Here is a 25,002-nt window from a genome sequence, read left to right on the forward strand (position 1 = left end):
AGATATATCTAACGTATTCTATATACTTTGGTTTATGTACTGTCACTAAAGGTCACGCGAGAGCTGCATACGTTGAAATGGCAAACGTATTCGCATTGTCTAAGTCTTTTGTTCGTAGTTTCTTTCCGACGAGACAGGTGACTAATCACCTGCATTCACGTCACTCGTTATCTTTAAATATGAATATTCTCAAAAGTTTTGTACTATTCAAGAATAGGGATCTTAGTTTTTTTTTTTTTTTTTCGTTTTGAACACTAAAATAGTACTCGTTTGACAGCCCTCTGATTCTGTTATAATCGATGCACTGAACTGAACGCTAAGATGAACAACAACAACTTATTACATCAATATAATAATTAACTCTGTATTTATATTTAAACTGTCTGTCTGTTGGACTTATTTTGACGAAATACATCTGTCTGTGGGGTGATGGTGTACATTTTACATTCTTCTTAAATATTGGCAAGAGATTCAAGGTATTGCACAACTAGGTAAATACAGCTATATATTATATATATGCACATATATATTATGTTATTTAAAATTTTTAAAATATTGTCGTTATTTTGCAGCAAATTACACATACAGTATAAGCAATACAATGTTTATTTAACCTCTTTAATATTCGTATTAACTGTAATTAAATATATCTGACTGATTCGACGAACACACATTCACCGGCTTTCACTTAAATACATTACATCGGATATCAATATTAATTATGTTAATATTGACGAGTTTAAAGAATTAATTTAAGTCACTCGCTAGCGATGGAACCGCAAAATAAGCGAGACATTGGTAACCGAACGCACCTGTGCATTGAGTTGACGTCACCGCAAATAAAACCGACGGCTGGTAGAAAATAACAACGCAGTCACTCCAGCTAACAAGCGGACTGCTGACGACCACACCGTTAATAACGTGATATCAAACTGATGATTACTATATTATTAATGTGTCAAATAAAATAGACGAGCATCATATTAGTTTTGTTTAATTTCAACCCATTCCTTCTCCGTTTCGAGTCTTATATTAGTATGTTAGGTTTGAAACTGTATATTTATTATTATTTGTGTCCAGGGAGGAGGGCGAGGAGAAGCCGAAGGCGGCGGAGAGTCAGGACGATGGGTACGAGACGAGCAACAGCGGAGAGGCGGCGCGCCGGAAACCCTCCAGCGCCGAGGGTTCACCCGCGCCGCCTCCGCCTCGCTCGCCGCCCCCCGACGTCGAGCCCGACCAGGAACCCGAGCCCGAGCCTGAGCCTGAGCCGGAGCCCGAGCATGAGCACGAGCATGAGCACGAGCACGAAACAGCATACGAGCCGCTCCTACAGCGACCCTTCCCATCCCCATACAGACACTTCGAGCCGCCGCCGGCTCATCCCCAGCAACACCAGCCCCCGCCGGCTCACGACCCGGAGCCGTACCAACACTTCCACTTCCCCAAATACCCTCAGGATCCGTACGCTTTCAAACGGGAGACGGACGCGCCATACGACATGACGCAGCATCACCAACACCCGCATCAACAACTACATCATAACCAATACGCTAAGAGAGACGATGAGATATATAACGGTGTGAAACGGGAGTGCGAGGATCCGTACTCGTTCGTCGAGGAGGAGGCGATGTGCGCGATGCTCGGGCAACAGCACCACCTGCAGCACCTGCAGCATCACGACCAGCACCACCACCAGCACATGCAGATCCACCCGCAGCAGATGATGCTCAACCAGCCCAAGAAAAGGGGCCGCAAGAAGAAAATAAAAGATGAAAACGGGTGAGTTATAAATAATATATATTATAAGACTTTAAAAATATAAGCAACATACAGTCTACTCGATAGTTGGCAGTTCCAGATACATAGCCTCAGGCTATTTGATTTAAAAAAGCAATAAGATTGGCGTAGAAAATTATATGACAATATAAACCCTCTAGAACTAATTGAGCAAATTCACAATTGGCCAACCAGGTTCAGTTGAACCAAACAGTGAAACATAATGTATATCAATTATATATTACATATTAAGTAATTAACTGAAATGAGTTCCAACTACACGTGAAGATAAGCCAGTTAGGAGCGAGTGCGTTGTATTGCGTGTTTTGATACCGATAGTGTGATCTAAACCATGCACAGAATGACGGTTTTGACTCCGCGTACGAATACGTTTGGGTGGCAGAACGTATACAATGCGTTTGTTGAAATGCTATTTATGAATTTATATTTGGAAAAGTAATATAGACATGGTTTTCGTTTGTATAACCGTGCCAAGCTAAATACGCATGGCTTATTCCCCTGTCCTCTGTTGCGGATAAGTTCTTGTACTATTCTAGTATTGAATACGTCCTTGTAGAATTGTTGTTTTGTAATTGATAAGTATTCTTTGTATAGATATAGTTTTTTTTTTTTTATATAATATTTGCGATTCCTAGAATCTTGTTTGTTTTAAATGCATCGGTTTGTCTCGCTTGCTGGGAACACGGGTTCTGAATTTTAATACCATATAAAGCTCAGTTTATCTTTCTTTAAACTGTTTATTTATTGTGTATTTTTATTTGAGTCTAATATCTTTGATTTATATACAATTATTAACATTTCCTATGAAGCAATCATTAGTAATATAATATTACTAACTTGTTCCAAATTTATTGCTAGTTAACTACATATTTTCAACAATAATTATAAAATATTTTTATTGTAGTTCAGTAATAAATCATTTATCATACTAAAAACCGTTCGAAGCAGGCATAAAGCTTAAAGCTCAAAGTTTATAATACTTAGTAAAGTGTAAACTGCCTGCGAGGAGACGTTCTCTTGTAGGCGGCGGACGGTGACCCCAGTACGGATTTAGTCGACCCACATCTACCATGCGGAACCCCTGTCTATAGGACTCTCCCTAAATCTTATAATACATTCCGTACGAACCAAATCGCAACAGATTTTTTTGCGATTAGTAACGTTATTTCATCTGTACTATGATTTTATTTTAATACTATTAGCATTATATATACGTGTATGAATTTTATATATATATATATATATATATATAAATACACACACATTTATTTATATATTTTCAGTAATAAATAATCCATACCCAACCTTTATTATATCCGTTATGTGATTTAAATGAAAATTTAATTTGTTTATTTTAAAGTCATAATGTTTCTGGGTTAGATGTTAGATAATAAGTATTTATATCTTAATACCTTCTTAGTATTCTATTATTAGATTTAAAATTCTTTAATCTTTGATAAATTACATTTTAACGTACCTAACCAACTACGTTATCCTATGCAACGTAATCGTGTTATAAAAATTATGTCCGTGGAATTAGATTGATTTAAACTAAAAGTAACGCTGCGATCTTATAGCTATTACAAAGAGATCTTTGAGTCTCCATGGACAGTTATAGTGGAGGGAGTGTATTGTTGTACTGAATTCTGAGCATGGCCTGTCATATGTGATGTATGGACTGTTGTGTATCAGACTCGTTAGTAAGACAGAAATATCCCATTGGCTGGACGTCGTTAGTGAATTGTGGTTTAGATTATAATAAAAATGTCCCAACTTAAAATATTTTCTATAAAAAAATCTTTATTTCGTTCGAAAAGTATGACGTGTGTTAGAAATCGTTTAAGATTTGGGACATACATAAGTGACTTTGTACATAATATGTATTATATTGGGGCAAGTGTATGTAATGTAAAATATCTTTTTCAACCACGACAATATAGAACTAATTTTACGATAAAATATTGAATGAAAACTACGTAGTTGGTGTTTTATACAAAGTATTAAAGAACGAATTTATACATTTTAGAACCTCCTTTGTAATCAATTAACATATTGAATCAAACGTAATACATGGCATCTTTTGTTTCGCAATAATGTATATATTAAGGGTATCAATAGTAACATGTTATACGCATATAATATGATTCGTATAGACGTATGAATTGGAACATAATCGTCATTAGATAATGTCGCTATCCGTTAGTTGATGGTTAGTCTGAAGCGAGTGGAACACAAAAGCTATCACAATTCGTATCAGGCGCAATCTATAACAGAATGGTGCTCTTGAATAAGACGTCTCACCGTAGTCACGTAGCTGGGGACGCGTGACGTAGCGACGCCAGCGCCATACCCACCGCTGTGAATCGATTTCATGTCTTTGAACCGCCTTTCAAAATAATCTACCAACAAAAGACTTTAATGACGCCCTTGAAACTAATACATCCAGCACGTTGACATGCAAAATGGAAAGAAACGAACCAATAAAGTGAAATCGATCATAATCTTACATAAAATTATTGTATGTTACTTAATTGGCAATTAGCGTACGCGATTTCGGATGGAACGGCGTAAACATCTGAAGGAAATCGTGGGAGGCTGGCGATAACTGGGACTGGTTCCGATATACGAAGGTTGCCAATCATTGCCTTAACACTAATGAGACAGAACTGACAAAATGATTAAAATTAAGGGTAGTGAAAGGAGTCGGCCGACAAGCGAACGAGTTACCGCTGAGGATTTGATCTCGCTGTACCAATTAAACTCAAAACAACTATCACACGAATAAACCCAGAAATGGTCGGATATTTTGGACGTGTCGCTTCGTAAGCCTGATGACGGACAACTTGCATCTTTTTCCCCATTATTTTTCTGCGACCTCGTCACCACGCAGTCTTCAGACAACGCCTAGTAATGCTTCTAATTGATGTCGTCATTAGTCTATTAATGGACAATACGAAAGGTTTTTTTTTTATAATAAAAACAAAACACGCTCCGTGATCGTGTAGAGCTGATCGGCCAACCTCACGATCATGTCTCACGGGCGTCTAATTGGAAATTATTGGATGGGATGACGAAAATCCTGACACAAAGTGGCTCCAAGTGATCACGCATTCTCACATAAATAGGCCGAATACTGCCACGTCACAAGTGTGGCAGTTGACCCAGATAACAAATATACTATGTCGAATGTCAGAGCTATTTTATCTTCCCCCCCTATTACGTCGATGCTATAGTTTAATAATTAAATTTATATATTTTTTTTCCAAAACGGCCACATTATAATATAGTCTTGTTTCATTCGAAATAGTTTTTATATAATGATAATTTTATGGCGATAGACAAAAGTTGACATTACGTGGAATGGATAAACAATGTCGCCACCCGACTCTCAACGCCCGCGAGCTGTTTACGAAGCAAGTATTTCTGTACCGGAACACAATCCGCTAGCCAAAAATTCATGCAAAATAATAAGATCAAGGTGGCAACATTCGAACGTTATAATGCTTTTCACATTATAATAGTTTTAACCTCAATTATGTATGTTCCGCTACCCGTCCCCGTCCCCGCCCCCGTCCCGGCGACAAAAATCTATACAGACGGACAAACACACCAATCTTACGGTCCGTTGTTTATTTATGAGACATTAAGATTATATCTCACTTTAAAATCCATCTAAAAGACTACACAACTATTTAAATTAGTTTTAAAACAATTAAGATACGCAAAAATTTTATCAAATATATACATATATATAAAATATTGTATATAATTATATTATATATTTAGTCCTTATATAGCGAATAGATTAGCTCGCCAGCTTTAACAATTAGTATGCAAATGGTCTGCAAACCGTGGCAATAATGTTACCGAGGTCTTGGTATAAAAAAAATATATATTATCATATTTTGGAATCTCACCGTGTATGTGTTATGCGAACCGTCGATTCCTTAGCTTATAAATTATTTAAATTTTTATTTTTATTTTCATGAATATTTATTTTATGTGTTGCCAGATGCATTCGAAATTGTCTAAAATAAAGCTAATTTATAAACACTCAGACTAAAAAAAGTTTATAGTGTAGACGAAAATTAATTATATTATACATATATATTTATATTTTTATCTAAACTGTACCTTTTTTTCAGTGGCCGTTTTATGTCTGGCGTTAATGATTTATGATGTATCTCTGGGTACGATCTATAAAACTTAAATTAACAATAAAATGTTATAAGATTATTATGATTTGAGTGAGTCCGAATTAAATCACTTGTCATAATAGTTATGATATGGCATTATTGTTATTTACGAGCGACGTTGCGCCGGAACATAATTTTTTTTGTACTAAATCATTCATAAGATATTTTTATGTTTGAACTGTTAATGTTATTTAATTATACCTTTTAATGTTTGTGTGATTTTTATTAATTTGATAGGATTTTTATTTTTATTTGTTTAGGTGGGGTGATTAAAGGATTTATAGCCTGGACTTACATAGATTTTTATCTTGTTTTTTTTTTGTTTGGTTAATCTTACTGATATTATACATGTATGTTTGTTGCTCTTTCATGTAAAAACTGCTAACCGGATTTTGATGAAACCTTCCAGTATTGCAGCTTAGACAATAGAATAAGATATAGGACCAAATTTATACCGGGATTCCGTGTAGTCTCCGCAGGATAACAGTTGTGTTATGTACGACATACGGCTATAGATGTAGCTGGCGGTTCGTTATCACATCCATTGTTTAATACGCTTCATACATAACTCTGAGCCCAAACCTAAAGTTCACGGTAACCAAACAAAAGCAGACAAAAAATTTGTATCTAAATATATTGTTAGATGTATGATATTTTATAAATAGAATTGCTTTTTCATTACTGTATACTCAATCAATGAAGTACAAAATTAATAGACAGTCGTGAAGACATTCTTACCGATGAGCGTGTGACGAGATTAATTTTGTAGAATGGAAGGCAGAGATAATTTTCTGTGATTTTTAATATAACTTTAATATGATAAGGCGAATAGCAAATTTATATAGGCTAGATATTAAAATTGTCAGGGCACCGTATTTGTTGCTTCTTTTGCTACTACTTACTTTTTAAGAATGATGATTTTTCTTATCAAATGTATGGGATTAAAGCTGATAGAACTTAAAAGACAGATCAATGTTGATGGATGAAGTACTTAACATTCTTTGATAGCAAGATCAGAACGTGAGCCATGGAGAGAATGTAAATTATTAGAGATATATTGATTCTTAGTGTCTTTATTTATGACGTTGGAAGTTATTAAAGAATTAACGTTGCTGTGAAATTTTGTTCAGTCACTTTGTTGGTGATAAGGCGATAAACAGAACCCAAAAAGCGGTTATTTTTTTACAGATTCCGATAATATAGTTTAAAAGGAAACAAAAAAAAATAATTTTCGTAAGAGTGACTTAGTTTGTTTTAATAGAATTTGGAATCTACAAAATCCGTCTTTAAAAGAAATCTATAGATTTAATCATTCACAAAACAACCATTTTACGACCAAAAAACAAATAGACAAATATTGAAGCAAGCGTATCTATGAACGAGGAACTTGGAGCTGTTAATCTAAACATTAAAAGTATTCGCTATAGAGATATGTGCTCATCGTCGATATAAGATTTTCATATAAAATTTTTAATGGGTTATAAGAAAGTTATGCTTTTGTATTTGTACGATAAGATGATAAAATAAACAAGATGAAGCAAATAGTTTCTCTAAATTGCAGGTTGGAACTTAAAGTGGACGGAGTTTTAGACAGCGTGTCGGGTATCGTGCGTCCGGTGAAGGAGCGGAAGAAACATGACCGGTTCAACGGGATGAGTGAGGAGGAGGTGTCGCGACGCACACTGCCCGACCACCTCGCGGAGAACCTCGACATCATCATTGTGAGTACGATCGATGTGCTTTCTTACACCGGTCATTGTGTAGGCTTCTCGCATAGCACAGCCCGACCACCTCGCGGTGAACCTCGTCATCATCATTGTGAGTACGATCGATGTGCTTTCTTACACCGGTCATTGTGTAGGCTTCTCGCATAGCACAGCCCGACCACCTCGCGGAGAGCCACGACATCATCATTGTGAGTACGATCGATGTGCTTTCTTACACCAGTCATTGTGTAGGCTTCTCGCATAGCACAGCCCGACCATATCGTGAAGAGCCTCGACATTATCACTGTGAGTACGATCCATGTGCTCTCTTACACTGGTCAGTATGTAGCCCTCTCGCATAGCACAGCCCGACCACCTCGTGTAGAGCCTCAACATCATCACTATGAGTACGATCGACGTGCTTTCTTACACTGGTCACTGTGTAGACCTTTTCAGATAGCACAGCCCGACCACATCGCAGAGAACCTTGTCATCGTTATTGTAAGTATTATCATATATGAAAATTAACAAAGGTTCCACAAAGGTTGGACCCGTCAAATCACTACAATATTCTCCTTTATCTTTATAATTAATATTTATTATAACTTAGTTCTACTTCTCAGCATAATATTAATCAGCTATATACCATTCCAATCGACAGATCGGTATTAACCCGGGTTTGTTCGCCGCCTACAAGGGTCATCACTACGCTGGTCCCGGGAACCACTTCTGGAAATGTCTCTACTTATCCGGACTCACGCGGGAACAGATGAGCGCTGATGAGGATTACAAGGTACACGGACATACATACACAGCACACGCTATTATGATCAGTAGCTGTTAGTGTGTCTTGCAAAAACACAGAAATAAATGTTGAGAGATTTGTTTTTGTTTATCCATGTTTATTAGAAGTGTTGATGCGAAAATGTTTTTTTATACGAAAACAGAACAGATTATAAATGTGAAATTTTTCTAAATTCCATCACAGAGTAGAAATTTTCGTGTAAATTTTTTATTCATAATATAATTAAACCTTGGAATTTCTTACCGAGTAACCATATAGCGAAACAATAGTTTTATCTTAATCCGTGGTAATCGTGCGTGTCTATGAAAGTATTGTTGTAAAACATATAGCAATAAAATAGAAGCTATTTACTGGATATAACTAGCTATATGTAATACAAGCAATTAGTGTTAAAAACGTAATTAAAATACATACACACGATGTGGAAACGCCATTAATATTATTATCATTTATTTACACTTATTATAGACAACGAAAAAATTGACGTAAGCAAAACCGCGGGAAAATCGAGTCAATACAGATTATACAACTGCCAAAAATTAATGATACCTAGATCCGGATTACAGAGTAAATAATGAGGTGTGGATGTGAAGACGGTGTAGTGCGATTTTGACGTGTTGTTTACGTTAACACTGATATAACAGCTAGACTTTCATCCGTGACCTGGATATACTGGTGCTAGGAAATTACTCGTAGAACGCTATAAAACACAGCTGTAGGCGTTAATTAAGATTTACCAGCTCTTTATGTTACTAGTTTTTGCCAACGACTCCGTCCGAAGGAGAGAAATGTGTTAAAATATTACATACACATAACCTACGTTGTAGACATCATTTCTCATAACAGATATACCGGCTGTAGCGCCATCTGACGGGAACATTTGTCAAATTATATCATCTGCGGCTCCACCCAAAAACACATTCAAATCTGTCCAGCCGTTTAGGAGTTCAGTAACTTACAGTAGAATTATATATATATATACATTAAATTAGATATGTTATATTTATGTCACGTATCCAATTAAATCATTTTCATAATTATGGTAACAAATGTATAAGCTCGTCTGCGAAAGAAAAGAATTTATGTATGACAATAAAATTTTGAAAATATTGACATTGGCAGAACATTCCACAATTCCAGTGTGAATGAAGCCATAGCGTAATTAAAAAGTATGAAATTTTCATTGTTTACACGAATGTATGGTTATACGAAAGAATAATAAATTCGCTTTACAGTCAGCTTAAGTTTATTATATCAATTCATATTTAGAACATACTTCGAGTAGGGTCGTTTCAAATTTGGTTAAGTAGAGAGAGGAGCTTGGGTGGTGTAGGTGAGCGTTTAACGAGGGATAGATAAGGGGGCCCTTAAACCTAGTGTAGGTGAGCGTTTAACACTAGTGAGATAGGGCCCGTTAAACCTACACCCGGATCGCAAGTCCCGGGCACTGTCGAAGCTCCTCTCCCTGCAACGCGATGTTCCCGCACCCGCACGGTGAAAACATGGGATGCTGAGAAGTTTTCGTTGTCGTTGCAGCTGTTTATATCCTACTAGTATTATAAATGTGAAAGTTTGTATGGGTGTCTTTGGCCTTAGAAGCAAAAACTTTTTTGGAAAATTATAGTGATGTAGGTTAGACATCAGAATGACATATGGGATTTAATTTATACCGAATTTCGATGTAATGCCCATTTCATCAAAGCTAATAAGTATGAAGCGGTACATGCTGTAGATGTTCCTGCTGGTTGGGCAACATAATACCTATTATTTTAACACGCTTCATATATTTCTCTCTGAACCTAATTACGTAGTTCACGTGGACGAAGTCGCAGGCAATTAAGTAATATATAAAATTTTTAATATACGTACTAAAAATGTTATATATTTAATACATTATTTGGAATATCGAAATAGTTAAGATTTCATTCAAAAATATCCCATCACCAGCTTCTAAACTTCGGCATCGGCTTCACGAACATGGTGTCCCGTCCTACCAAAGGCTCAGCGGATCTCACGAGGAGGGAGATCAAGGAAGGATCCGCCATTTTGTTGGAGAAGCTTCAGACCTTCCGGCCCAAGGTGGCCGTGTTCAACGGGAAATTGATCTACGAAGTGTTCTCCGGGAAGAAGGACTTCTGTTTCGGGAAACAACCCGACTGTATCGCCGGGACTAACACTGTGAGTACGGTTGGTTCTCAAATACAATAGTACAAAGACACAGATATATTTAGGTTTCTCAATTTATAAACCAGTTATGTCTAAAATTTGCTTAATTTTTTGGTCCTTATGAATTCTATGTGCTACTATGTTGTAAATTTTATTTGAGGGGTCAGGATACGCCAGCTATTACATTTATATACTTCATTCTAATATCCTTTCACTCCAAATAAATTAAACTAATATTTTCGGATTACTTTATTTTATTATAATGAGAATCCTCATCTCGTCCGCCCGTGATCACGGTTGCTGCAAAGTAACCGAACTTACTTATAACTTTCATTTCAATGAATACACGCGAAAGCATCAGATCTTATTATCCTCTCACTCCGTCAGTACATGTGGGTGATGCCGTCGTCTTCGGCTCGTTGCGCTCAGTTGCCGCGGGCCGCCGACAAGGTCCCGTTCTACGCGGCCTTGAAGAAGTTCAGGGACTACCTGAACGGTCTCCTGCCGCGGCTGGACGACGCCGAGCTGGTCTTCCCCGACACCACCTCCAGGCGGCCGCACGAGGAGATGGAGATACGCAGGTACATTGGCACCATATCAACTGGTTACACCACAGAAGATTATGTCCTGATAGTCTTATCAATACGAAAGTCTGTGGAGCTGGGGGAATGTTCTTTGCTCTATCATGCAGAAACTACTAGCGGTACTCTGTGTAGCTCGGGTTAATATTTAATTAAAAAATCCAAGTAGTTCCTTATCGTGACATGAAAGTTGAATTTTGTTTGAAATCACGTGATGCAGGCTATAGCTGGCGACGCCGATTGGTTAGAAATTTTTATTTAATTTTAATATATGATATCAATTTCTATCTGAAACCAATCTCGATTCACGCGGACGAAGACGCGGGAATAAATTTGTCTTATTATATATAAAATATGTGATGATGTCAGTTTTATTAGTTTTTAACCTATTTATATTAACTATTACAAATAAATTGAGTCAAAAATAATTAAATAGTAAACTTCTAAGCTGTGACTTCTTGTACGGTGTACTTCTTGGTCTCTTCCTATTTTATTCCACAGAAATATATAAAACGTTTTGGTTTAAGAGTGAAATTAAAAATTTATATTATGCTATACTCGTTTTCAGTACAATAATACATGAATAAACGACGCTACTTATAAAAAAAAATCACTCAATATGTATGCGAAATAAAATTCCAGGCGTACTCGGCGTCGCAATAAAATTTTATTCCCGCCAATTGAGGTATATCGAGAAACGGTTTTTTTTTTTAAGCAAGAAATTAATTATCTGTCATAAAAATTATACTTCAATTTTTTTATTTATTACCAATTACTATATAAATTCATGACATCAAACACCTTTAAATGTTTTGGAAATTCTAAGAATCATGTAACAATTAAAAAATGCGTATTGGGACAAAGTTTTAATCCACTGTTTTTTCTGTCTACCGTTGTCACGCCATATACGGTTTAAGCAAGCAAATTTAATAAGTTATTCGTAAATGACAGATTAAAAATACTGCACCAAAGCGGGTCGATTTACAGACTGACGATGGAGCCCGAGCCGGGCGACACCATTATACTAGAGGACGGCACGGAAGTCCCGCTCAAGAAGAAACGCGGCCGACCCAAGAAGGTGAAGTTGGAGAACGGGGAGACGGTGCCCGCGGTCCCCCGGGCGCCGCGGCAGCCCCGGCCTCCGCCCTCCATGGAGACCGGGGACCAGCCCGCTAAGAAGAAGAGAGGCCGCCCCAAGAAAATAAGACCCGAGGAGCAGCAGTTTCTCCTGCAGCAACAGCAACAACAACAGCAGCAGCAGCAACAGCAACAACAACAACAGGTATTATATATATACTTGATATAACTCACTGAATAGAAAAAAAAGTCTAAATTAGTACATACTGTAGGTCCCTTATATTAGAATTGGATTAAATGAATATTGTTTTTCGTATGAACTCGTGTAAATTTTGCTGTTGTGATGAGGTACGGAAGAATTAATCTTAACCAAGTACGTAGGAGACATTGTACGGAATTAGTTCGTAATACTTTTAAACGGAAACAAATATTCATGTCTTTTGAATTGATACGTAAATTATTCTTCGTTTCTATTACAAATGGCACTTTTTTTGATTTTATATTCATTTAAATATTTGGTCGAAGCATGTGGTTGTTCTATTGTTGTTTAATATAATGGTTCCTTTATTAATTTCAGCAACAGCAAAACAATTCGATGCTGCAGCCGCAGCTATCGTCCATGACTCAGCTGCCGCACGAGCAGTTCCTCCACAACTCTAGCGGGGACTTCCAGCAGATGTCGTCGCCGTTGGGAGTGGGCGGTGTGGGCGTGGGCGTGGGCAACGTGGGCGTCGGCAGTGTAGGGGGAGTGAGCAACGTCAGCAGCGGTGTCATGTACGGTGTGCAGCATCAGCACCAGCAGCAGATGTCCGACTCGTCGCCGTACTACCAACCTAACAATAGTTAGTATATGGATAATTATTTTCATGTTGTTTACAATTAACGAAAATTATATCTGCACTATGACGTTCCAATTAACGTTAAGTCCTATATTTTTTTTTTTTTATTTTAATACGAAAAATTAGGAACTCATGTAAAACAAACGCCATCCTATCTAACATCACATTATTTTGTATGAATTGAAATGATATCTATTATAATGTTAATAAGGAATAAAATATTTATATAATTTTTGTTAATCACAGGCGGCGGTATGGATTCTCCGTTAGACGTGGGCGGAGGTCTCGGCATGTCCCGTGGTTACGGATCACCTGGCGGCGTGGGCGTGGGCGGCGTGGGCTTCGCGGCGTCACCACGGCACGCGCACTCGTACGCGTCGCCGCGCTCACAGCCATACTCACCTGGACCACAGAGACTCGCTGCTACGCCGCAACCACAGCAACAGGTGACGGAACGTGTGGTGTAGATTTAAAAATAACAACCGAATTATGCCAGACATGCAATTATATCTGAAGCTAACGAAGCGACTAAAATTCTTGAAAATAATTAAAGATAATATTTTATAGACATATATTTGAAAGGTTTTGGTGTCTTTCAGTTTCCATCGAGCCCGGCGGCATTTTCGGCGCCATCGCCGCCGCGTGCTGGGTACGGTTCACCCGGAGTGGGCGGTGTGGGCGTCGTGGGCGGTGTGGGGGGAGTGGGCGGATCGCGCGGGTTCGCGGCTCGTTCCCCACTGTATGCGAGCTCCCCGGCCGCTTACCGCCAGCAGCCGAGCCCAGCCGCCCAGCCCCAGCCAAGGTTTACACACGATGGGATGCCTTTCGCTAGGGACACACAGGTAACTAACTACTGTCCATACTATAATAAAAAGACTACATATATTGTAGTTACATACATACATGATATATATGAATGTAATAAGAATTGTCGACCTGTATAAGGCAAAAAGTATAATAATGATTGTAAGAGATACGTTATAATGTTACCACAGCAGAATGCGTAAAATTATAAAGTGGTTATAGATATATTTATAGTTTTGTCTACAACACGTCTCTTATATATCTGATATTGCCGGTGCCCATAGGTTGCTTTGACAACTTAAAATCAAGCCAGTGGAAAAAATTAATAAGAAGCCACACAGATAAGAATATATTTCTTATCTGTCTGTTTTGTCAATATAAGTCCACAACGTACTTAGCTGAAAGATGTCCAAAAATATCCATAGCTCAATCAAATCTCGTATATTTTGCCTCAGTCCTGTTTAACGTATAACTTAATGTTCCAGAGCGGTTCAGTATCAACTTCCGGCGGGGGTTTCTCGTGTTCCCCCGGCGTGGCGGGCGTGGTGGGGGTGGGGGTGGTGGGGGGTAGTACCCCATTCCCGGCGGCGTCCCCCGCCGCTCACTCGTACACCCCGTCTCCAGCCCACACGCCGTACTCGCACCATTCGTCCCCAGCGCCGGCCCCGGCCCCTCACACGCCGTATGATTCACATCATTTTGCCAATCAGGTTCATATATTTTAATTATTTTATAAATTATCTTTTTTTTGAATATTTGTTTGAAACTACATAACCATATATAAATTAGGATCAGTATATAGATTTGAATATTCGTAATATTGAAAACAAAAAGAAAATGAACATAACATAAAAACCTTTAATTCACATTTGATTACATTTAATACTATAAATACTTAGAGTCAGCCGACAAAGGTTTATTTATTAGGTTACTAGTTCTTATTATAACTGTGTCTCTTATAACAAGACAACGTGTTCGTTGAATAACATTCACAGGTGATAGATATCAACATTTATTCTGTAAAATTAGTAAAAACTAATTTGGGTATAGGAGGGTAGTTCAATGCTCTAGTTTGTAAGTGTGAAAAATTCTATATATTTATGCATGTGTCTTCTGTGATTAGGTAAAGACATTTCATTAAGCCCAGTGGGCGATCGGCTCGTCTGATAGGATGATATATGAATTATTAATATTTTTGTTACAGGGAAGTGGATCGAGCGGCTCGGGCGGCGGCTCGGGCTCGGGCTACGGTGCAGAGTTGTCTAGCGACATCGGTGCGGCGATATCGTCCCCGGCGCCCGTGTCGCCAGCCTGCGCCACCCTGGACTTCGAGCCGCCCCGTGATGACTCGCCAATGGGCAGCACAGACATGCATCCGGGCAGCAACAGCAACTCCTCGCTGTCCGACTACAATAAGGTTAGGGCGCTGTATAATAACATTAAAATTCATATGGACTACAAATTGATTTTTTATTTTTAATAAAACTAATATTTTTCGGATTATTTTTAACAACATACTACCGACTTCGGTTATTTTGCAGCAGCCGTGATCACGGGCAGACGGGATGAGCCCAAAACCGAAAAATATTTGTTTTATTTCAATGAATACTAGCAAAAGTCTTAGATCTCATTATTAGTTCTATGATATCAATATAAAATATACCTATCTGTTATTTGACAATAGTAAAACTTTGCAATAATGGCACTAATTATTAGTAGTGAAACAGATTATTAAAAAAAAATCTGTATAGTCGAAAAGAATTATATCAAAAATGAATGAGACAAAAATATTATGTGGTAATAATGTTAGTAATAATAATTTTCATAAAGCAGCAGAGTAATCCGGGCGGAGGCGAGATGTCGCCGGCCGGTGTGGGCGCGGGCTCGTTCGGGGGCGCTCTGTACGACGACACGAGACTAGCGTACAGCGACAAACCCGACTATCATTACCAGGAACAAGGTATATTAATAGTTTATTGTTACAAGTGCTGCCATCTGTGTCGTATTAAATATAATATGAGACGAAACCTCTTAGCATTCAATGGATTCACCGTGCGGGTGCCGGGTCCATTGCGTTGCAGGGAGTGGAGCTTCAACAGTGCCTGGGACTTGCGACCCAGGTGTAGGTTTAAGGGGCCCCTAACTAACGCGCGTTAAACGCTCACCTCCACTGTCCAAGCTCCTCTCCCTACCTAACCATATTTGAAAAGAACCTACTAGGGCTGCCTTCGAAGTACGTTCCAAGAACAAATTGATGTGAGTTCTGGACAGGCCTAAGTCTTTTAGTAGGTTGTAGAGAGATTTAGCCGTTATACCTCTCGCTCCCACTTCTACCGCGTATAAATCCACGACGAACCTATTTCGAGTGAGTTCGTTTGTGAGCTCGTAATATTTGTTGACCTTGATGGTATGGTCTTTGGGGATGTTGGTTTCCCAAGGAACCGTAAGCTCTATCATCACAACGCGCTTTAAGATTCGCGAATACATGAATATGTCCGGTCTGGAAGCCGACGCACAAATATCCCCGGGGATTTTGTATTGTTTTTCACACGTATCCATCATTATAGTCCAATCCGTAGCCGCTTTAAGAATGGAGTAAGGCTTGACATTTGTTTTTATAGTCCTAATGCCCTCTCTCACAAAACCTACTGATCGCTCGTTTGTGGTTATTCCTTTTTGCGCTCTGGCTACCGAAAGACTAACCGCTTCACGTATGATTTCCAGAACCCTATCGTGACGACGCGAGTATTGACCGCTATCGAGGAGTACCCTACATCCCACTAACAAATGCCTAGCAGTTCCAACTGCCTTCCCACAGATATAGCAAGTCTTTTCGGTACCTTTACCCATCTTACTAAATTACTCTGATCTGGGAGAGTCATCTGGAACGCATTGAGATAGAATTTTAGCAATGCTGGCGACCAATCATGGATTAAGGTGCGCCATTTTAGTGCTAATGGGATGCAAAAATCTCCCATGTCTAACCACTCGTTCTGCATTTCTAAACTTATTGCATGGATCTTATATTTATCATTCTCGTCTTGTCGAATAAAAGACTTCAATATATCCGTATCTTGGACCTTCCTACTTGATCCTAACCCTACTCTGTTACTTTGCGCTCCTATCATAAACTGCTTGTGGAATTGAAGCCTTGACTCTAGCTCTGGGGCATCTTTGTCTTTTGGGAGCGATGTAACGACGTCATCCTGGGATTTCCCCAAGATGTACCTCTTGGAAACTCTCAGGTGTTTATAGAGCTCCGATGGCCTTTTTAGACTCATCCCAAAACTATTGCGATCCCTAAATAAAGCCGATGAATCAGCCGTTAGCGCGAGCCCGAGCCACAACTTCAACATCTTTATGACGCCTGCATCTAACTTTGACAAAAGGGTTTTATTAAAATCATAAACGAGGAAAGGCCAATTTAAACGTGAAGTTAGATAATTATCGTAGATCCAAGCTTTTTTAACGTTACTGATCTGTTGGCTATCTACCTTGTTGAGATCGTTCAAAAAGCTATCTACTATACCTTCCAAAGATGGAGTACGACCTATATTATCAATCTTCCGACCGAGAAATTTAAATGGTGCATTTTCTGTAACCGTAGAAATGCATTGACCGCCTAACGATAATCCCGGATCGTATGAGGTGTATCTTGTACTCCGCCTACCGAGACACAGACAGTGACATTTACTTGGTTTTGTCCTCAATCCATCAGTCCACTCACAGAATCTATCCACTTCATCTAATAGTACTTGACAGTGTTTGGGGTTACGTGTCAGTATTGCGAGATCGTCAGCGAAGGCTAAAATGGATTCCGTGTATTTATTATTAAACTTGAACCGATACCCCCATTTTTTCTCGTTGCTGGTTAATCTATCTACTAAGATGTTAATTACAATATTAAATACAATTGGAGACAAACAGCAACCTTGAAATAGTCCTACATTGTAACTAAAAGTTTTTGAATGGCCTTCTTTAGTTGTTATAGAAAACTTTAATTTTGAGTAATACGACGCGATCATATCAGTAACTAGGGGCGGAAAGTTGTACCATCTCAGCGCGAATAGCATCAATTCGTGTTGTATCGACCCGAACGCATTCTCTAAGTCTATTTTTATGATTAATTCTAATGAATAATAACACTGAACCATTGTAATTTTGCAATGGCAACATTTAAGTATCAAACTGTATTTGAAAACTATTAAAAGCATTACAAATCAAAACATTAAGTATTAAAAATCAAAACTAAAAGAACAGCCAAGAAATAAAAATATAATTCGTTGATAATCCCAGGGAGTAACGACTTAAGGCTTAATTCTTGTTTTTTAAATATATCTGATATTGTATTAAAATATGTAATTAGGAAAGTAAACATTATTTTATTTAAATATTTTTTGATAGTTAATAAGTTTAAAAAAATATATGAATTATTAAATAAAATTTTTCATATCTTTTTTTTTTAGCAAGCATTGTATCAAACTGAAGTTTACTATCAGTTATTTATTCGTTTAAATTGGCATCAACAAAATATGTGGCTGTAAGAATTAATATGAATTTTAAAGCTAAATAAAATATATTTTGTTTATTATAAGATAATATAATATGTTTCAGGCAATGGTGTGGGAGACAGCCCTCGGTTAGATCAATTACATCAACATCCCTCCATGTATCCTAGCAATTTTAACAGGTATATATATAAATATGTATGTATATTAAGTTTTATTTATATTCATAAGGATTTTTTCTTTGTGTCAATCACAAGTTTCAACGGAGTTTTGGCAACATACAATGTCTCTTGACATATATAGGTTTTCAATATTGGACTGAAAAAAATTCTTAGATTTTTTATTATTAAGTATCTATCTGTTTTAAAAGAATTAAAATCAGTCAATTTATACTATTACCAGGTATATTATTTTTAATCAGTTAAATTATTCTTTGTAGTATTAACTAATATATATATATATATAGAATTTGTTTACGATGCTTAACAATTAATTGTATGTCTGTCTGTCAGGTCAACGCCTACCGGAGACAGCGACTCGGGCTTCGGCCGCGGCTCGTTCCGGGCGCCCGAGTTACACCACCCTCCGCCTGCAGGTACACTGTTCATTGTATATTACATATATATACACACACACGCACACATACATTACACTGATATATGTATATAAGAATTTTATGAGTGATGTCATACAATGAGCCATAGAATAACCATGTACATATATGATTACTCATTATTTGAAAAGGATGACTAGAATAATGTTTAAATTATTAATACTAAGTTTGTAAGGTACAATAAAATTAAATTTATTAAAAGCAAGTTGGTCTAGGAGGCAGCTGAGGGAAAACGTCTTTAGGTGTTACAATGGCTTATTGACGTGTTTATGTACACAATCTATAGGTTTAAATATATGACATTAACATATGTTAGGATATAGCACATGATTCTCGCATTTTTTAAAGTTATTTCTGGTTTACGGCTCTAAAATTCAAATTTGTGGTCCGATCTATATATTTTTTTTAACCACCCCAGATAACTAACTGGGCTATCGAACAAATAAAAATCTACTCGATCGGACATTCGGTTTCCGAGATCATCCGTGGGTGAATGACCTGAGTCGCCTGTGTAGCGTTCCGCTCGCTTTATTCTGTTATATGAATATGTCTGTACATGGTGCTATATAAAGAATTGGACAAACGGACTATGAATACTGAATTCTTAAGATATATTCTTCAGGTTCCCCCAGTGAGTACAGCGGCGGAGGCGAGTCTGGTAACGGAACTCCTAAAAGCAAATCACAGGACGTGGCTTCCAAGTCGCTATCGGGACTGGAGTCGCTCGTTGACCAGATACCTTCCATAGCGGACGGCCCGGCGGGCGTGGGCGGTGTGGGCGGCGTGGGCGCGGCCGTCGGCAGCGTGGGCGAACAGGGCAGCGCCCCACCAGTGCCCTCGCTGCCGGAGTACACGCCAGCGTTATACCCGCCATACCCGGCGTACGGCGCACCGGCATACGGAAATAACAGGTGTGTGTTTACTACTTACATAGTTTAAGGAATTTATTTAGTTTCTTATTATGGCATTTGGTTTAAACTTCAAGACAGAAAAAGATAGAGCCAATAAGTCAATGTTTTTTTTATAATATTTTTTTTACTTTCAATATGATTTTACATCTTTTTGAATAAAAATAGATATTTTATTCAAGTTATCCGCGTACTTGAACATTTTCCAAGTATTGTGTGACGTAGTATAAAAGATGGGATAATAATTTAAATTATTTTGTATCCAGCTACGGCGCTCCGTTTGTCGGTTACGGCGGTGGTTGGGGCACCCAGTTGATGCGGCCGGCGCCGGGCTACTTACCGGACTGGCAGTACGGGTACGGTCCGCCCGCGTACGCCTCATACAACTCACCGTACTACAACGGATATCCGGGACCGCCGCCCGCGCACCACCAACAGGTGCGGACATGATCTACTTTTTTGATTTAATTAACCATTTTTGACGAAACAGAAGCTAATGGATCTTTAATGACATTCACATATATAAACACTCCTAGTATTTTAGTTGTAAGTACCATTAGTAAAGACCCCCTCCCTGCTCCTCCGGCTAGGTCGTGTTGACCCCCAGAGATGTATAATGACTATGCAGTGATGTTTCAGACTCACTACCTGTCCCCGCCGCTGTTGGAGCTCCACAAAAGCGGCGAGCACGCGGCCGCCGTGTCTGCGGTGCCCGCGGTTCCCTCCGTGCCCTCCGTCGGCTTCGGGGGCTTCTGTTAGCGGACACCTCCCCCCACCACCCCCCACCACCCTCCGCCCCGCACGCGAGCGTCGCCAGCGACCGCCGGAAGAGAACCTATTTCTGATGAGCTTAATTTTTAGGGATTTATTTGTAAATATTGTATGTATTTATTTGTAACCATCACATTCTCTGTATCGAGAGGCGGGGGCGCGGCTCGGCGGGCTCGGCGCGGACGGTCGGGATGTCTGTGATCGCCGCCGGGGGGCGGTTTAGCTCGGTTTCGGTGGAAAAATCTAATTGTATATTATATGTGAGGGTCGTGGTCCGTGTGTAGTCTTGCCAATGAATGTTTCGTGTTCTAGTCACTTGGTGAACGTGTCGGCTAGTCAAATCGTCTGGGGCCGCCGTCCGCCGGCCGCCCGCCCGCCCGCCCCCTCCCCGCGTGTCGAGAGCGGCCTACATATGTCGATGTATCTTCGTTAAGCTTTAGTTAACGTAACAACTTTAAGCATTTCTTTCCTAAGTATAGTGATTTGTATGTACTTATTTTCCATAGTCGTTCCGTGACCCGCGCCGTGTCCGTGTCTCCGCGATAGCTCAATTTTATAAATGTATATTAGTTGAAGCGCATTCGCCCACAATGTTACCGAATCAGTTGTTTAGCTTCGGATCGCTAGTGAATAGCATAATTTTTACATGTAATAATCTATTTTATAAAGATCGTCCGCCATCTTAACGAGTAAGATTTGTTTACGTGTGATGCCCTTAGTTTGTAGTTTCTATGCATAATAAATACGTTCGGTGCTGTTGGGTTCGGTTGTTATGTTGTTTGCTGAGCGGGAGATGTCGGATGTGCTTCGTGTTTATTTCTTAGTCTCTTGTGTGTTGTTGATATTTTTATTTCTATGACGGTGGCATCTGAGGCGGCATCCGAACGGATGTGGGATGATAAAAAAATGTCGGCGTCTCAGTGAGCGTCGCGTCGCTCGGGGGAGCGGTCGCATTGACACCCGAGAATCGGTGATTGTCTTAAAAGAATCGGTTGCACAAAAATATATTTATATATATATTAACGGTTAGATAAAAAACGAAATAACATACGTAAGAAAGACATATACGTTAATGGTAGGTTACTCGAAAGAATTTATATTTACGATAGGTGAGGTCGCCTCGGAGTGTGACGGGCCTTCTGACTCGTTCCCGGTGTTATGGCTTGATACTAAACGTTCCGTTCTCACTCCATGACGTCGTCTGCTCACGTCGCGTTCTGTGGCCGCGCTCATGATATTAGCTGAAGTCTCGAGACTCGCTGCGATACCTCGGCGCGTCTGTATGATTTTATATATTTTTATTTTTGTCATTCAGATGAAGTAAAAAAAAAAAAATTTGCTAAGTTTATAAATGAAATCAACAGGGTATTTAAGATTGCTTAAGATATATTATTTTATATTTATTATTTAGCGCGCGTGTTCGCCCGCGGTTTTTTTTTTTTGTTTAGCGTTATTTACAATGTACTGATATTGTTTATTACGTTCGTCCTTCGCCTCGACGCCCGCACGCAGCACTGCAATACCGATGTATCTTTATTTGAGATCGACACGAAAGTTACCAAAGTCGTAACCGTACGAATAACTTTATGGTCAACAGTTACCGCGCTGTAACTGTAAGTGTGCGAGTGTGGAGGCGTCGCGCGTTGTTTGTTTTTACGCTTGTGCCGCCATCTTGTTTATAACACGAAAATGTTGACAGTTGGAGCGTAGAAGACACAACAACAGATTATATAACGCCTTTGTACATAACGAGTGCTTTATTACGCTTTTTTGATATTATATATTTTTTATTTAATCTAAAATATTTTAATATTATTCGCTTTCATGTTATAGCAAGGTTTATTTACACGTGTACGGCGTATAGCCGACGGGCCGCCTGCCGGCCGTTTTGATTTCTTTTTGTTCAGTGTCTAGGCTGTCTGTTATGTCTGCAGCTGTGCTCGTCGCAGCCGGCGCCACTACTCCGGCAGGCGGCGACCTAATGTTCGTCGAACGCGCCCGATGTCCTTTCCGTTGCCGTCAGCGTCTCGAATCGTTTCTTTTTCTACACGAGTTATTATTATTGTAATAATAGGAAGTATCAACGTCCGTGTTCATATTATCGGTCGACTTGTCGGGGGCGCAGGAACGATAGACTTAGGGGCGAGTTACGTCCGGTGATACCTACTGGACTTATTCGTAGCAGTTAGTGTAAGTCTCTATCAACGAGTTAGTATTAGTGTCCGCGGCGCGCGTCGCCCGCGCGCTCGCCGCGTGCTCGCCGCTTGCTCGCGTGCAGCGCGCGCTTTCTGTATTTTATCTCCTTAGATGTCGTCAGGCCTGCGCGCGATGCGCTCATGATTTATATGTGTATTGGTGCGTGTCTCGGAGCGGGCGCATCGCGTGCAGGGCGGGCGACCATCGTTAGTGTCGACCGGTGTACGCACCGAGTCGCCCGACTATTTGTACAGTATGTATATTTTTGTAAAATTCATTCTAACTTGTGGCAATATTATGAAATTTAAAAATTTATCTCTAATATTGATACTTAGTACAATTGTTATACAGTTATTTTGACTCGATCAAATTTCATACCCACAACCTAAACAACACAGCACGGCGGTCTATCGTCATGGAGTCCAGGTGTCCAGGTCCAGGGATACATTAGGGGTCGAGGTTCATATGACGCGTGGTGTGAAGCCTGGGAGGGGGGGGAGGGTTAGCCGCGGGCAAGGCTTCGGCCGTTGGTTGTGAATATTGAGGCGTCCCCGTCCCCGGCTCCCCTCCCCCGCACCCCCCATCGCTTACCCCGCGTGCACAAGCAATAATTATACATTATAAAGAACATATAGCAATAAAAGCCTGTCTGAAGTGAGCTCGTTCAAACAGATCTCTCCTATGTATTCGTGTGTTGCGGGTGTCCCTCGTTGTTCTCTGTGCGGGACGTGCCGCCGCCACCGGGTGTTGTGCCACAGCCATGGTGACAGGGTGACGGTGTATGGAACTAGCTCAATTTTATTGATACTTAATTATTGTAATTTTTATTAATTGTATTGACTTGCTTGTTATTCACAGTTAACTCGTTCCGAGTCATATTATGTTAGGCCGGCGCCCGCTCGAGGCGGCCGGCCGTGTAAAGTACACCCCGTTGAAGTACTCAAACGACTCGCATTTTAACTTCGGTGCTTGTTTCTCTATGGACGGAGCCGGGGGGCGGGCGTAGTGTGGCCTCTAGCTCTCGTGTTACATAACATTTGGTACTTATTAGTCAATTATTTGCAACCACCGCGGCCGCCCGCCGGATCCGCCCGGCGCGTGTTATAAAGTACAATTTATCAATATACCTTTATTAATTAATTAATTATATTATACATATAAACGCAGTCTACGCTGTCGTCACTGTTACACGATGTCGCGTGTCCTCATCGGATCAGGAATGGTTTGGTGTGATCCCTTTTATTATATATTTACGCTAGCGGTAACACAGTTGATATGTTTGTACAGTTTTTAAACGGACTTCTTGTAGTTAACTAAGCAAGAATTATTTTAGTATAATATAAGATCTAATCGAATTACATTTTAGTGTATTATAAATAAAGTTACACGAGGTTTTTTCAACAACAAAAAAAAAATATTAATTTACGATTGTACTGTCCCTTGTGAGTTTTTATTTGGATAATAATAATAATGTCTCATTGGAAGCTGACTCCGTAGAGTGTAATTAGAAATTAAACAGGAAAAATTTTAAATAATTAATTACAACATTAATAATAAGTAATGTATTATAAATAGGTTTAAGGTAAAAGTTATTAACATTGTATGGAAAAAAATTGTGACAAAATTATAGTCATTTGTAATATTATAATGATGTTTTATTATACCCTGTTGGTCCTGAATCCTAATATATATACGTCAGAATAAAATACGCAAAGAATTAATTTTTTTTTTGTATTAAAAAAAACCTCAAACACTAATTAAAAATGTCTCTTATAGTTTTGTCTTTCCAATTTATGATATCATTTGTTGTTACAATATAATATACGTTGAATCACTTCTGTAATCCTGAATGCATCTATAATATGTACCTTTTTTTTAAATTTGTATTACCTCTACAACCTCCCACTTTATAGATGTCAAAACAAGCAAAATATTTTATACAGGTCCATTTTTAAGATCATGTGTTTAAAATTAAAAATATCCTTAATATCTGTAAATAATTTGTAACAAATTTAGCGGACTTCTTATAAATAAT

General features: G+C 39.0%; 1 protein-coding gene across 5 annotated transcripts in view; it reads left to right on the top strand.

The window, feature by feature from the left end:
* LOC116775919 (uncharacterized) overlaps positions 1-24,615 on the top strand; it is a 40,654-nt gene extending 16,039 nt beyond the window's left edge. For 2 of the 5 annotated variants that reach the window (XM_032668972.2, XM_032668968.2), the window contains exons 2-18: positions 1,081-1,779; positions 7,555-7,714; positions 8,361-8,492; positions 10,452-10,682; positions 11,058-11,251; positions 12,224-12,533; positions 12,906-13,170; positions 13,414-13,613; positions 13,767-14,009; positions 14,457-14,681; positions 15,176-15,388; positions 15,802-15,931; positions 18,586-18,661; positions 18,992-19,074; positions 19,715-20,003; positions 20,267-20,438; positions 20,640-24,615. In XM_032668972.2, coding sequence (XP_032524863.1) covers positions 1,081-1,779; positions 7,555-7,714; positions 8,361-8,492; positions 10,452-10,682; positions 11,058-11,251; positions 12,224-12,533; positions 12,906-13,170; positions 13,414-13,613; positions 13,767-14,009; positions 14,457-14,681; positions 15,176-15,388; positions 15,802-15,931; positions 18,586-18,661; positions 18,992-19,074; positions 19,715-20,003; positions 20,267-20,438; positions 20,640-20,759 — 3,742 coding nt within the window. In that variant the 3' untranslated portion in view covers positions 20,760-24,615. Of the gene's footprint in view, positions 1-1,080; positions 1,780-7,554; positions 7,715-8,360; positions 8,493-10,451; positions 10,683-11,057; positions 11,252-12,223; positions 12,534-12,905; positions 13,171-13,413; positions 13,614-13,766; positions 14,010-14,456; positions 14,682-15,175; positions 15,389-15,801; positions 15,932-18,585; positions 18,662-18,991; positions 19,075-19,714; positions 20,004-20,266; positions 20,439-20,628 lie in introns of all 5 variants that reach the window. The other 3 variants (XM_032668969.2, XM_032668970.2, XM_032668973.2) reach the window with 3 other exon arrangements.
* Positions 24,616-25,002: the final 387 nt, after the last annotated feature.

The sequence above is a fragment of the Danaus plexippus genome, chromosome 24, assembly GCF_018135715.1.
Source record: "Danaus plexippus chromosome 24, MEX_DaPlex, whole genome shotgun sequence".
Classification (NCBI taxonomy): Eukaryota; Metazoa; Arthropoda; class Insecta; order Lepidoptera; family Nymphalidae; genus Danaus; species Danaus plexippus.